The sequence below is a fragment of the Chiloscyllium plagiosum genome, unplaced genomic scaffold (genome assembly GCF_037043375.1).
Source record: "Chiloscyllium plagiosum isolate Xiang-an unplaced genomic scaffold, Cpla_swu_hap1 HiC_scaffold_4, whole genome shotgun sequence".
NCBI classification, from domain to species: Eukaryota; Metazoa; Chordata; class Chondrichthyes; order Orectolobiformes; family Hemiscylliidae; genus Chiloscyllium; species Chiloscyllium plagiosum.
The window spans coordinates 106,547,281-106,559,461 of NW_028270142.1; the positions used below are offsets into that span (position 1 = coordinate 106,547,281).

General features: G+C 41.4%; 1 protein-coding gene across 1 annotated transcript; it reads right to left on the reverse strand.

Moving 5' to 3' along the window:
• Positions 1–9,423: 9,423 nt before the first annotated feature.
• LOC148150197 (general transcription factor II-I repeat domain-containing protein 2A-like) lies at positions 9,424–10,203 on the reverse strand. The gene has a single exon (XM_087985876.1). It carries the CDS (start codon positions 10,201–10,203, stop codon positions 9,424–9,426), a length of 780 nt encoding a protein of 259 aa, XP_087842002.1.
• Between the last annotated feature and the right edge of the window lie 1,978 nt (positions 10,204–12,181).

Here is a 12,181-nt window from a genome sequence, read left to right on the forward strand (position 1 = left end):
AGGGAGGGAGGGGTGTGTGTGTGGGTGAGGGAGAGTGGGTATGTGGCTGAGAGATAAGTAGGAAGGTGGGGGTACCGCTGAGGGAAGGTAGCTGGGAAGGTGATAGTTAGATACAGGTGGGGGATGATGGTGATAGGTCAGCGGGGAGGGTGGAACAGATAAGTGGGAAGGAAGATGGACAGGTAGGACAGTTCAAGAGGGTGATGCTGAGTTGGAGGGTTGGATCTGGGATGTATGTGGGGGAAGGGGAGATGAGGAAACTGATGGAATCAACATTGATCCCATGTGGTTGAAGAGTCCCAAGGGAGAAGATAAGGTGTTCTGGCTCCAGGCCTCGGGTGGTTAGGATTTGGCAGTGGAGGAGGTCAAGGACTTGCATGTCCTTATTGGAGTGAGAGGTGGAGTTGAAGTGGTCAGCCACAGGGTGGTGGGGTCATTTGGTGTGTATGCACCCCAGAGATGTTCCCTGAAACATTCCGCAAGTTAGCGTCCTGTCTCCCCAATGTAGAGGAGACCACATCATGAACAATGGCCACAGTAGATGAGTGTTTGCATGTGCAGGAAAATCTCTGCTGGATGTGGATTCGTTGGGGTCTTGGATGGAGGTGAGGGGTGGGGGGGGGGGTGTGGGTGCAGGTTTTACATCTCTTGCAGTGGCACGGGAAGGTGCTGGATGTGGAGGGTGGGTTGGTGGGGGTTGTGCATCTAATGAGGGAATTACAGAGGTAATGGTCTCTGTAGAATCCTGATGGGGTGGGAGGGAAACATACCGCTGGTGGTGGGGTCTGATTGTAGATGGCAGAGGATAATGCGCTGCACCTGGAGATTAGTGGGGTGGAAGGTGAGGACCTTGTTGCGGTTGGAGAGGTGGGGTTCAAGGGCGGAGGTGCAAGAAGTGGAGGAGATGTGCTAGAGGGCATTGTTGATCACACAGGAAGGGAAAATTGCAGTCCTTGAAGTAGGATGCCATCTGGGATGTCCTGGAGTGGAATTGCTTCTCCTGGGAGCAGATATAGCGGAGGCAGAGGAACTGGGAGTAAGGGATAGTGTAAGGGGCTGGGGGGGGGGGGGGGTGGGGGGGGGAGGTTTGGTGGGAGGAGGTGTAGTCCAGGGAGCTGAGGAGTCAATGGGCTTGAAGTAGGTGTCCATGTTGAGTCAGTCACCAGAGTTGGAGACAGAGAGGTCCAGGAAGCAGTAAGGTGAGAGAGGTGTCCGAGATAGTCCAGGTGAACTTGAGGTCATGATTGAAGGTGTTCGTGAAATTGATGAACATTGTTCAACCTCCGCTTGGGAGCATGAGGTGGTATCGATACAGTCACCAATACAGCAGAGGAACAGGTGGGGAATGGTGCCAATGTAGCTGCGGAAAATGGACTGTTCCAAGTGTCAAACAAAGAGGTAGACATTGCTGAGGTCCATGCAGGTGCCCCTTTTGTCCGAAGGAAGTGGGAGGATTTGAAGGAGAAATTGTTGTGAGTGAGGACGAGTTCCGACCAGTTGGGTCAGCGGGAGAGGAAGCAATGGAGGGCTCCTCAAGGTCCGACCAATTACTTTATACTTTCATTTTGCATTTCACCTCCCAAAATGCATCACCTCAAAACTGCTATTTCTCTGCCCAACTTTTCAACTGATCTGGATCTTGCTATATCCTTTGACAACCTTCCTCATTCCACCAATTTTAGTGTCATCTGTAAACTTATTAATCAGATCATCTATATTTTCATCTAAATCATTTATACATATTACAAATAAACAGAGGTTCCAACACTGATCCTTGCAAAACACCACTGGTCACAGATCTCCAGTCCGAAAAACATCCCTCCACAACTACCTCTGTCTTCTATGACCAAGCCAAAAGCTGCTTTGATATCTATAGAGTTACATTTTCAATCAGTATTGCCATTGCATCTGATTGTCATTATATGTTGGGAACTATGGCATCAAGGGGGTCTATCAAAACCAGTGTCAGTGGAAATGAGGAAACTCTCCATTGGGTGGAGTCACACCCAGCATAAAGAAGACAGTTGTAGCTGCCTGAGGCCGACCATCTCAGCTCCAGGACATCTCCGCAGGAGCTTCCAAGGACCAATGATCCCAAAACCTCATCAATTAACTTCTGTCAATAAAGTTCAGAAGGAGGGATGTTTGCCGATGACTGCCAAGGGGCAAGCAGCATTCATACATACACAAATACCAGGAAATATCCTCCTTCCTTGTTGGGGATTTGAACCACTGCCTTTTGACATTCAATGCACTATCACTGCTGAATCCTCCACCATCGACATCCAAGAGCCAATGTGGACTAGAAACTGAACCGGACCAGCCAGCCAGTGACTACAATAGCAGACCAGAGAGCAGGAATCTCACAGCAAGCACTGCACCTCCTGACTCCCTGTCCACCATCCAACAAGGCACCAAAAGATCCCATTTTTAAAAATTGGATATATACTTTAAGAAATAAAATTAATTGTTGGACTTTGAGAAAGAGTGGGTGGATGAGAGTAATCGAGTTTCAAAGAGCCAGCAAACACAATGGGCTGTATTTTAGCCCCCACTATGAAAATAAACAATCTGCACACCATGTCCAAAATACCCTGTCATCCTGTGTGTGATTCCAGTGTAATCACATTTTCCCAGGACTCATCTTTAGTTTCTACACTTGTCTCATTATCAGACAATGCTGTCTTGAACCATCATTACTTTCACCATTTCCCTTTTGTCCTTTCTCTGTTCTAGACTTGCTCAAAAATTAATATCATCAAATGCTGTTGAAAAATCACTGACTATAGATTGTTCTGATTGGTGGGACGTCTTTATCAAAGAGGCATTAAATTGAAAATTGTCACGAAGGAAATGGAAATCTCTTCACATTGAGTGCTGATGTAGCATTTGAATGTTTTGCACAAGGAGTAGATCACTAAAGGACCTACACCTTGTGCAAACAGACACTGAATCTGTTCAAGTGAAAAGGGAGATACATAATTTTGAAAAGAGGGAGGTACATGGCTTTGAACATTGAAAGTCAGTGCAATCAGTTTTAGATTGCTCTAGTAATTTTTTGGTTTCCCTACAGTAGGTCACAAAATAACAAGTTCATAGATTTGTATGATGAACGTATTTAATAAAGAGGCTTTTTGTAATTTCTAACATTACAAATCTAGTCAGGCATTTGCCTGAAAAAGAACAGGTAACTCTGGTAAAAGAAAAGAAAGATATTTGGGAATCAGACAAAAAGTAAGTTAAATTATTAACACTCTTCTGTCAGCCAAACCAATAAAATGTTTTATTACAGTGAAGTGATAATTATGAAAAGAAAGGAGAATCATTCTTTAAACGATGGCTTCTAGTCGTTCTAGATATTTGTAGAGTTCATGCGATTACTATGCAGAGCCTCTGAGATAGACATTCTGAATTTAGCGCTGGAATCATGTGAAGGAAAAGGGGATCTCAGCTGGAGAGACAGTGAGAGTCCCCATTGTTAACTATCGAGAAGGCTACAACATCATGTGCCACTCATGCAGTTAACTGGCCCGTTGTAGCCTTTCCCAGGGTCAAGGACCCTGCAGGCAACTGCCCCCAGCAAAACCTGTCAGCCAATCAGTTGCCAACAGCTCTACTGAATGGCTGCACCACCCGACAAGTGGTGGATTCTGTCAGTGAAAAAAGTCCACCCAAGGTCTAGTATCAGTTCTGGTTCCCAGGTCAAAGGTGAGGGACAGTGGGGCGGGGATGATTGTAGGATCGCAGAGAAAGTGGGCTGGCTGCAAGCACACAGATATTGCTCTCAGTAGGCATGCTTCTTCTCAGTCAGGCTCTGAGTGCTTTTGAACAAAGATCCCCACGCCCAGAAGCCCCATATGGCCCAGCCAGAGTTGGTTGGTTGGTGTGTTCTATTCTCTGCTTAGCAGATCCCCACACACCCATTAATCAACCATCCAATGGCCACAATTGCAGATGACATGAGGATTACCTCCAGAGATTTCATCATGGTGGAAGCAGCAAAATGCTGGGGTCCTCACCTACCACCCTCCAGCTGGATGAAATGCTCCAATGTCATCAAACATACAATGGGAAAGGGCCAAAGATTCCACACTAGGACTCAAGGAATAGGATCTTGTACCCTTCCCCATGAAGTTTCTTGGTGGCATTTTATTTAGCAGGATGAAGATGGATGTGGACCCCACCACCTTCGTAATTCTACATCAATTATGTCCACGGGCTAAAATCCCTGGAGAGCCTTTTAACCAAACACCAATGGAGGCCCTTTAGGATAAAATTAATGCCCGCTTAAGGATCATATGCCACTGGTATTAACCCAGTGGTGGGTGGGGTGCTTGATATGTGAGGAGCATGATAACAACACCCTGCTATTTTTGCAGGCTCCTGGGATATGCAGCACTCACTCTCAACATTGCAAATGGTGGCTGGGCTGCAGAAAGTTACCTACTGTCCTCGCTGCCAACTCCTCCCACTTCTTCCCATGCTCCATCCAAAGGGTTGCCTTGTGGAAGTGTTGCTGAATACACATGAGCTGTGGGCCTTTAATCTGCAAGCAGTGCCCTACAGGTAGGACCTCTGTCCCTGGGGTATTTGGTCCTGGGTGGAAGACTCAATATTGGTGCAACAAGCCCTCATGAAACAAAGTATTGCAGTGCTCTCACTGACCCTCCAGCCAGCGGCTAAGACCCTCATTGCTATCAGTAGGTTTGGCCCAAGGTTAACAATTTTATGCTTACTAACTCATGTATTTTCATTGTGGTGAAAGCTGACCCTTAATATGTACTGCGTGCACCTATTGTTGGCCATGTAGCAATTTTCAGAGCCTATGGAGTTCAAGCAAGTTTTATGCAAATAACAAAAGTTATAGAATAGTGGAGAGTCACAAAAGGAAAAACTGACAAATGCAATTTAATGGATTATGTGAAAAGCACCTTCTCATTAATTTTGTGAATCTCTGTCAATAAACAAAATCCTTCCAGCTCTTTGGGTAGATTTCTAAGGAAACAGATGATCTCATTACCTTTTAATGTGAAGACTGTGAGCCAGGTTAAAGGTACGTAGCAGAAAAGCACCTGTTTACACTGTGCCTTGAATTCTGTCATTTGTCTGGAGGTAAATAAGCAGGTAGAGGACCTGAGATGATGAAAGACAATAGACCATTACCAATGACTTAATGGTGTTGTAAAAGAGATAAACTTCTTTGAAGTTATGGCCTCATACGATGTGACCTCAACAATGACCTTTTCTAAGTCAGAGCTTTTCCTAATCTAACTGGTGCACGCTGTTCAACCACTCAAACAACTACCTCTAGTAAACAATTAGAGAAATATAAGGAGCAGTAATAATGTTGTCTGATTGATAATCTATCTGCCATGTACCTTTAATCTAAACCATTCCTTAAAGAAGAGCAGGAGCTGATAGATCAGGAGCATAAATAAATTTCTCCTGCAGTTTTCTTTCATTTTGCCAATAAATTAACATGTACAAATCAGCCTGAATTTTCATGAGACCAAGAAAGCTGTTATTTGCAGTTGCTCCTCCAGGATTTTGTGACTTTGTCTTTCCTGGTGCAAATGCACAAGTTATTTTCTACCAATACAAAGTGGTTGCAGATTCATGGTAACTCAAAATGTATAAGTCAAATAAATAATTGTAGGCAGATAGTATGACATTAACAGGAGGACATAGAGTCATGCCAGCTTGGCTTCAAACTCACTGAATTAAAACAGCATGTTTTAATAAGCCCCAAGAGAAACTATTCATTGGCCAAGAACTTTTAAACTGAATGGATATGCTATCTGCTGGTATGATCAGTAGATTCAGGACATATGAATTGTTTTCAATAGGCAGAGAGCAACACAGGACTAACAGGGGACTCATTTTAAATAGGCCTTGGTTTGAGATCTCTTCAGTTTGTGGCTTAGGTTCAAGGCTGCAAACTTTGACTTTAGTGTGCCATCGGTGCAGGTCTGAACCTTCCACAAAAATGTCAGCACTTCTGACTAAGTTCATGATGACCAGAATGACAGGTACCGACTGTAAAGGCACTAGAGTAGACATGCTGTGGATGTGTTGGGAGTATGCAGTGGGAGTGGACTGTAACAGCAAAGACCCAGTACCACCTATTTGACGCTCAATCTAATATTTTGGGATATTGAAGATCCTGTTAACATCATCTCCTAATCACTCCTAGCTCAACATCCATTCAGCCAATCATGGGACTCCAGCACTTGAAATATTTAAAGAGCTCGTTATGGAACTTATAGACGAGGTGCTTCTGGTTATCTTACACTCTTGGAAGATTTTGAAAAAATGTTTGGATTGACAAGGGAATGGTGCTAAACAAAGAAAAGAAGATGAAAGTCACTGGAAGACATGTTAAGAGAAACCTTGCCTGGACTTCAGGGTAAAGTTATGAGGAAGGATTGTACAAATTAGACACATTTGCTCTAGAATTTAAAAGGTTATGGAGCAATCTGTTCAAAGTCTCCAAGATATTAATGTGAAAAGACAGTGTAGATAAAGATAAACTATTTCCACTCCTTGGAGATTCTAAAATTTGGGGGCATAGTCTGCGAACTAAGGCCAAACCACTCAGGAGAGATGTTAAGATGCACCTCTATACACAAAGGGTGGCAGATGCTCGGAACATTCTTCCACAAATGGCAGTGGATCCACGATCAGTTGTTAATTTTAAATCTGAAATAGATAATTATTTATTAAGCAAAGATATTAAGGGATATGATATCAAGTCCCCTCATGTTCTTTATCATTTTTATCCTTTAGGTCTGATTAAAAACTTGGTCAGTTCTGTAGAACAAATGAAATAAAGAGAAACAAAGTTAAAAATATTCATATCATTGTAATCAAGGTTTTTTTCATGTTAATGTGAATGAAAAATGTATTTTCAAATGAGCATATTGAGTTTTAAGCAAAATCTGTAGACAACAGTGAACCTGTAATTACCGCAAGGGCAGTTAAGGTTATGTTTGGACTTGTTGGGAGAAATGTAGACTGGCCGAGGTTTATTTATAATCTACAGCATATATAACGTCTGCTGTGGATTGTTCAGGCCAGTAAATTGAATGCTTTTCGTCATCAAAGGGATACGCCTCTACATTAAGCAACAATTTCACATTTAACTTTTATGTTCAGGAATATTATTTAAATGAATATGAACAACAAAGATTAGGCAGAAATAATTTCCATCTAAATAGACATTTTTTGCTTATTTCCCACTTAGGTCTTCCACTTTTGGTTTTTTTTTAATGATTCCACATCATTCAGATAATAAAAAATTATCCATATTCATCATTTGTACAAAGAACCACCATTGCTTCATTATGTGAAAGATTTGTTCCTGTGGAACTCTTAAAAGTGTATTAGCGTGTGTTACCTGCCAACCGGAGGTCAGCTTTAGGTATGAGTACAATTTTTAATTAGTGCCTCTAATACTTAGGTACAGTACTTTTAAATAATAGGTTTTGAAGTACAGTAAACAGTGAAGATTGTAGAGCAAGCTGAGTTAATTAGACAGAAGACTGTATCAGCAAGAACAAGAAGGATTAAAAGGCTAAAAATCACCAGCACCTGGGTTAATGGGTGGGAGTCAAAGGTCAGCTATCCAGTTTGTACGTTAGGCTCGGAAAGCTTGGTTTTTGGTCTTATCCTTCGGTCTGGTAAGAGTCAACCAGTCAAGCAGCAAATAACAGAAACCAATTCAGTGAGACATGCAAAGAAACCAAGCAATTCTAGTGAACAACTGAGGAGAATTTTGTTTACTGACACCAATCATCCGTGACAGACTCCATCTCCCTCGCTTACATGCCCTCTTCTGCTGTGAGACACACCAAACTAACAGAATGGATCCATCACAAAGAGCGGTGAATTTTTCTTTTCACTCTTCCATGCAGTCCTTATTTAGCTTTTGTACTGAGCTGAAAGACATTTCGCTCGTGCTGCTTGATTTCCACAGCTGAGAGTGCCTTTCACTGAGCTGAAGTTCAAATACAGGTCAACCACTGTTAAATATCAAGTCCTTCAATCAACTGACCAACTGCTTTAAAAAGGCTGTATCTATTTTCTTACCTGCAAGTAAAAAATGTAATGACATGGAAACCCCAGTGCAGCCTCATTGCCGTGTCAATGTCCACTCACACGTAGAAAGCTAATCATATTCTTTCATCCAGAGTTCAATTTGCCTCCTGAATCAGACCAGAAGTACAATAAGGTTGTGAAAGTGGAGTAATTGGAGGATGTTGTGAGTGTCAGCTTTGTATACTACCAGCAAGTGAAGCATCTAAGCTGTAAAAAGTGCATTAAGTGTTTTGTTGAAGGCACTATTCAATCTCTGATCAGCCCCAAACCCACCAATTCACTCAAATCAACAGAAAGTCCCTTTGGTAGATTCAGCAGGAAGCACAACAAATTTTGACACAGAATCGGTTGACAAGGATTGTATATACTTTTGGTATCTTGTCTTACGTCACCAAACGTGCTGTCTAGTGAATGGGGAGGTCTTGAATGCCAAATCAATTCAATCTGAGATCTGAATCAATCTTCATGGAGCAATCCAGGAGTTACTTTGCCATTGATCACAGCTCACCAGCTAGATGACAATAGACGCAGCATCTTTACATCAGGGGTGGGCAATTAATCCTTCCAAGGGGCCACATGAGAAACCTGAGTTGCATTGGAGGGCCAAACCAACAATAAGTTGAACATAATTCTGCTCAGTATTAATTTTCTCCCATTGTAAAAAGTACTAAATTATATAGTTTTGCACTGAAACCTAAAATCAAAAGAATAAGGATATTCTGTTACAATAAAGACATGAAATTGTGGAGTAGGTTAAGTATAGAAGAAATAAACAGTAAAAACAATAATTTCAGTATTTCATTTTATTTTTAACATGTCAATCTCACAAACCAATAATGAAAAGTTGCTTCATTATTGTTCAATATTACAAACAACAAACAACTCTATACAAAAAGCAAGAAGTGCTTTTGTTGTTTTTCAGATCATTTTACTTTTTAGTGAGAAAACTCCAGTCTGTTTTGGGCTTGAACAAGTGCACTGAAATCTGGTTGAATGTCTGAGGTGGATATGCGAAGGACAGCTGAGAGGTGATCATCAGTGATAGAGGATCTGTATTTGGATTTGTTGAACTTCATCACTGAGAATGTCTGTTCACATATATAGGTAGATCCAAAGAGGATGCCTCCTCATGTGTGGAAAGTTCTCCTCTTTGAAAGAAGAGTAAAAATCAAGCAGTGAGACTGACTTAAAGTACTTTGCCAGAAGTGTGTCAGACTGCAGGTCAATGAGTTCAAGCTGAACATCACTAGGTGCATTCTCCACATTGCATGTAAATGGGGAAAAAATCATGTGCATTTCATTCTCAACCATTTTAAAGTCTTGAAATCATCTTGAAAATTCACCATGCAGTGCTTCTAACATAGATGAGTACCTGTGATGGTGATCAGCTGAAGGTGTGGCTTCCTTCAGTGTTGGCAAGTGGATGAGAATGTTGTCCTCCATTCGGCTTGAGAGAAGCTGCAACTTTCTCATTAAAGCCTTCACCAAGTTGTGCATTTCATGCACAAAAACGCCCTTGCACTGCAGTTTCACATTTAGTTCATTCATAAGTGCAGTCACATCAACAGCAAAACCAAGGTCAGCAATCCAGTCTGCATCTGAAAGCTGTGGAATGCCATTCCCTTTCTTCACACAGAAATCTTGAATCTCTTCTCTCAGGTCCCATACACTTTTCAGCATTTTGCCCAGGCTGAGCCACCTGACAGCTGTGTGATAGCCTATGTCACGATGTACAGTCTCATTTTCCTCCAAAAGTGCAACAAATTGCCTGTGATTCAAAGCTCTTGCCCTGATGAAGTTAACTATTTTAGTTACAACATCAACCACATGGTTAGTTTTTAACACTGACTTACACAACACTTCCTGATATATAATACAATGCAAAAATACCAATTTCTGTTCAGGGTCAATTTCTGTCACTTTATCCTGCATCCTCTTTAAGAGTCCAACATTTTTTCCTGTTAGATTTGGACGACCATCCGTTGTCACACCCGCCAACTTGTCCCATTTTAATCCCAACATGTCCAACCATGCATTTACCTCCGTGAACAAATCATTACCAGTTGTTGTTCCTTTCATTGACCGCATGGCTGCCAGCTCCTCCATAATTTTGAAGTCCGTAGTTATCCCACGTACGAAGATGAGTTGCTGGGCTGTGTCATGTACGTCGCAGCTCTCATCCAAAGCCAAGGAAAAAAAAGTCAAAGTTGACCGCTCTGTGCTGCAGCTGAAGCTCCAGATTTCTCGCGATGTCCACAAACCTTCTCGTTACAGTGCGTTGGGAGAGGGGCACATTCTCAAATGCCTCCTTTTTCTCCGGGCATATTAGTTCTGCAGAGTCCAACAAGCACTCCTTAATAAACTCTCCATCAGAAAACGGTTTACTGTTTCTGGCGATTTTGTGGGATATGACATAACTTGTCTTGGCGAGAGCTGACATTTTGAGGGCTAGCCAGCAAGCATCACTTTTAGCTGTTCACACACGCATATACACGCGCATGTGTGTCCACACGTAAATTTAAAAAACATCCTTTTCAAAACAAAAGCAACACAGTTGTATTGCGTGCATGGCGTAAATACTTTTTCATTTATGTTCTAATTTAAGATTGACCTCATGCGGCTCGGACAGGATCGACCAAAGGGCAGGATATAGGCTGTAAAATGCCCAGGCTGTAAAATGCTTTAGATGATAGAAACTCTGTAACTTGTCTATGAATGCTGCAGCACAATTTCTCTAACTCTTTTTTTGTTAGTGCTTTTAGGAATCATTTTCATCAATTTTGTGAACTGCCTCATCTAGCATATAGCAGTTATCTCCACTTGAACTTTAATTTGAAGAAACTTGCTTTCTCAGGGTGCGAAGATTCATATAGTAACTTTAGAATCTGAAGCCCTATGTTGTGCAAATATTCCATTCCCACTCAATGCAGCCTTCCAGTTCCATCTTTTGCAAACGTTTTTTTCCTTTCCTCGCCTGAAGGTCATTTCTTTTGTTAATGTGCAGTAGCACAACTATCAGTAGCCTGCTTATACCTCAGTAGTCTGCTCTTACCTCATCCAAGTAGCATTTCCCACGTGTAAACGTGGACAGCAACTGATAGCTAACCGTTAAATCATGGGAACACCAAATCCAAATGAAATCTTTTCCTTGTCCAACACCAACAAGAGCAAGAGTCACTGGATAACAGTAGGGAGTGGAAATCCTATCTGATGTTTGAATTTCTGCAGCACCCCTACCACTACGTCAGCTGAGATCAGCTAACTAGTTCAACCCAGATCAGATTTGATTTGGAATTTATAGACAATCTGGCTCAGTTCTACATTAATTATTGTTGATGTTCCCCATAGAACAGCAAACTTGAATTAATTCAAATCTCCGATATCGACATTAACTGCATTCACACAAAGACAAGTTAATTCAGTCAAAACATATCTAGCTCACACTAATAATGAAGGCAATGTACATGATGCATTCTTTGGCACTGACTCAAGAATGAATTTGAGCTAAATGTTTACACAGCCTTAACCTGATACAGAAATACAACATCGCCAAAATTCCAGCAATTTTTGCCTTTTTTTCAAGTATTTCCCTGAGTAAAACCACCGAAACAATACTCCCAGCACTAACCAATGTACAGTATGTACAAGGGAACATGTCACAGTAATGTCACATCAATGACTAGAATGGATGTAAATGTATATTGATTTTCCCTTCCTGGTTTCCATGCAGGCTGTGGTTGGTAACATGCCATTTAGTAAAGCTCAACTGTTCTATGGTATATTAACTGGCTATGACACCTGTATTTATTATTCTTAATCTGCTCTATTTATTTTGCATTTTTAATTTGTTTCCTGGTAATCCTTATTTCACTGGAATTGTCAGCCTTAATAGATATGCATTTTTATTTCAAAAAATTATATAAAAATTAGAGTTATTAACCATAATTTTAACATGGTACACGTAAGCAACAGAGTCGAAATTAAGCTAGCCTGGCTTACTGACATGAGGTTTAAACATTTTTTTTAACTTAAGCCCATCTAAACACAATGAAGCTGATTCTGACTCAAAACCATCTCGCAAGCA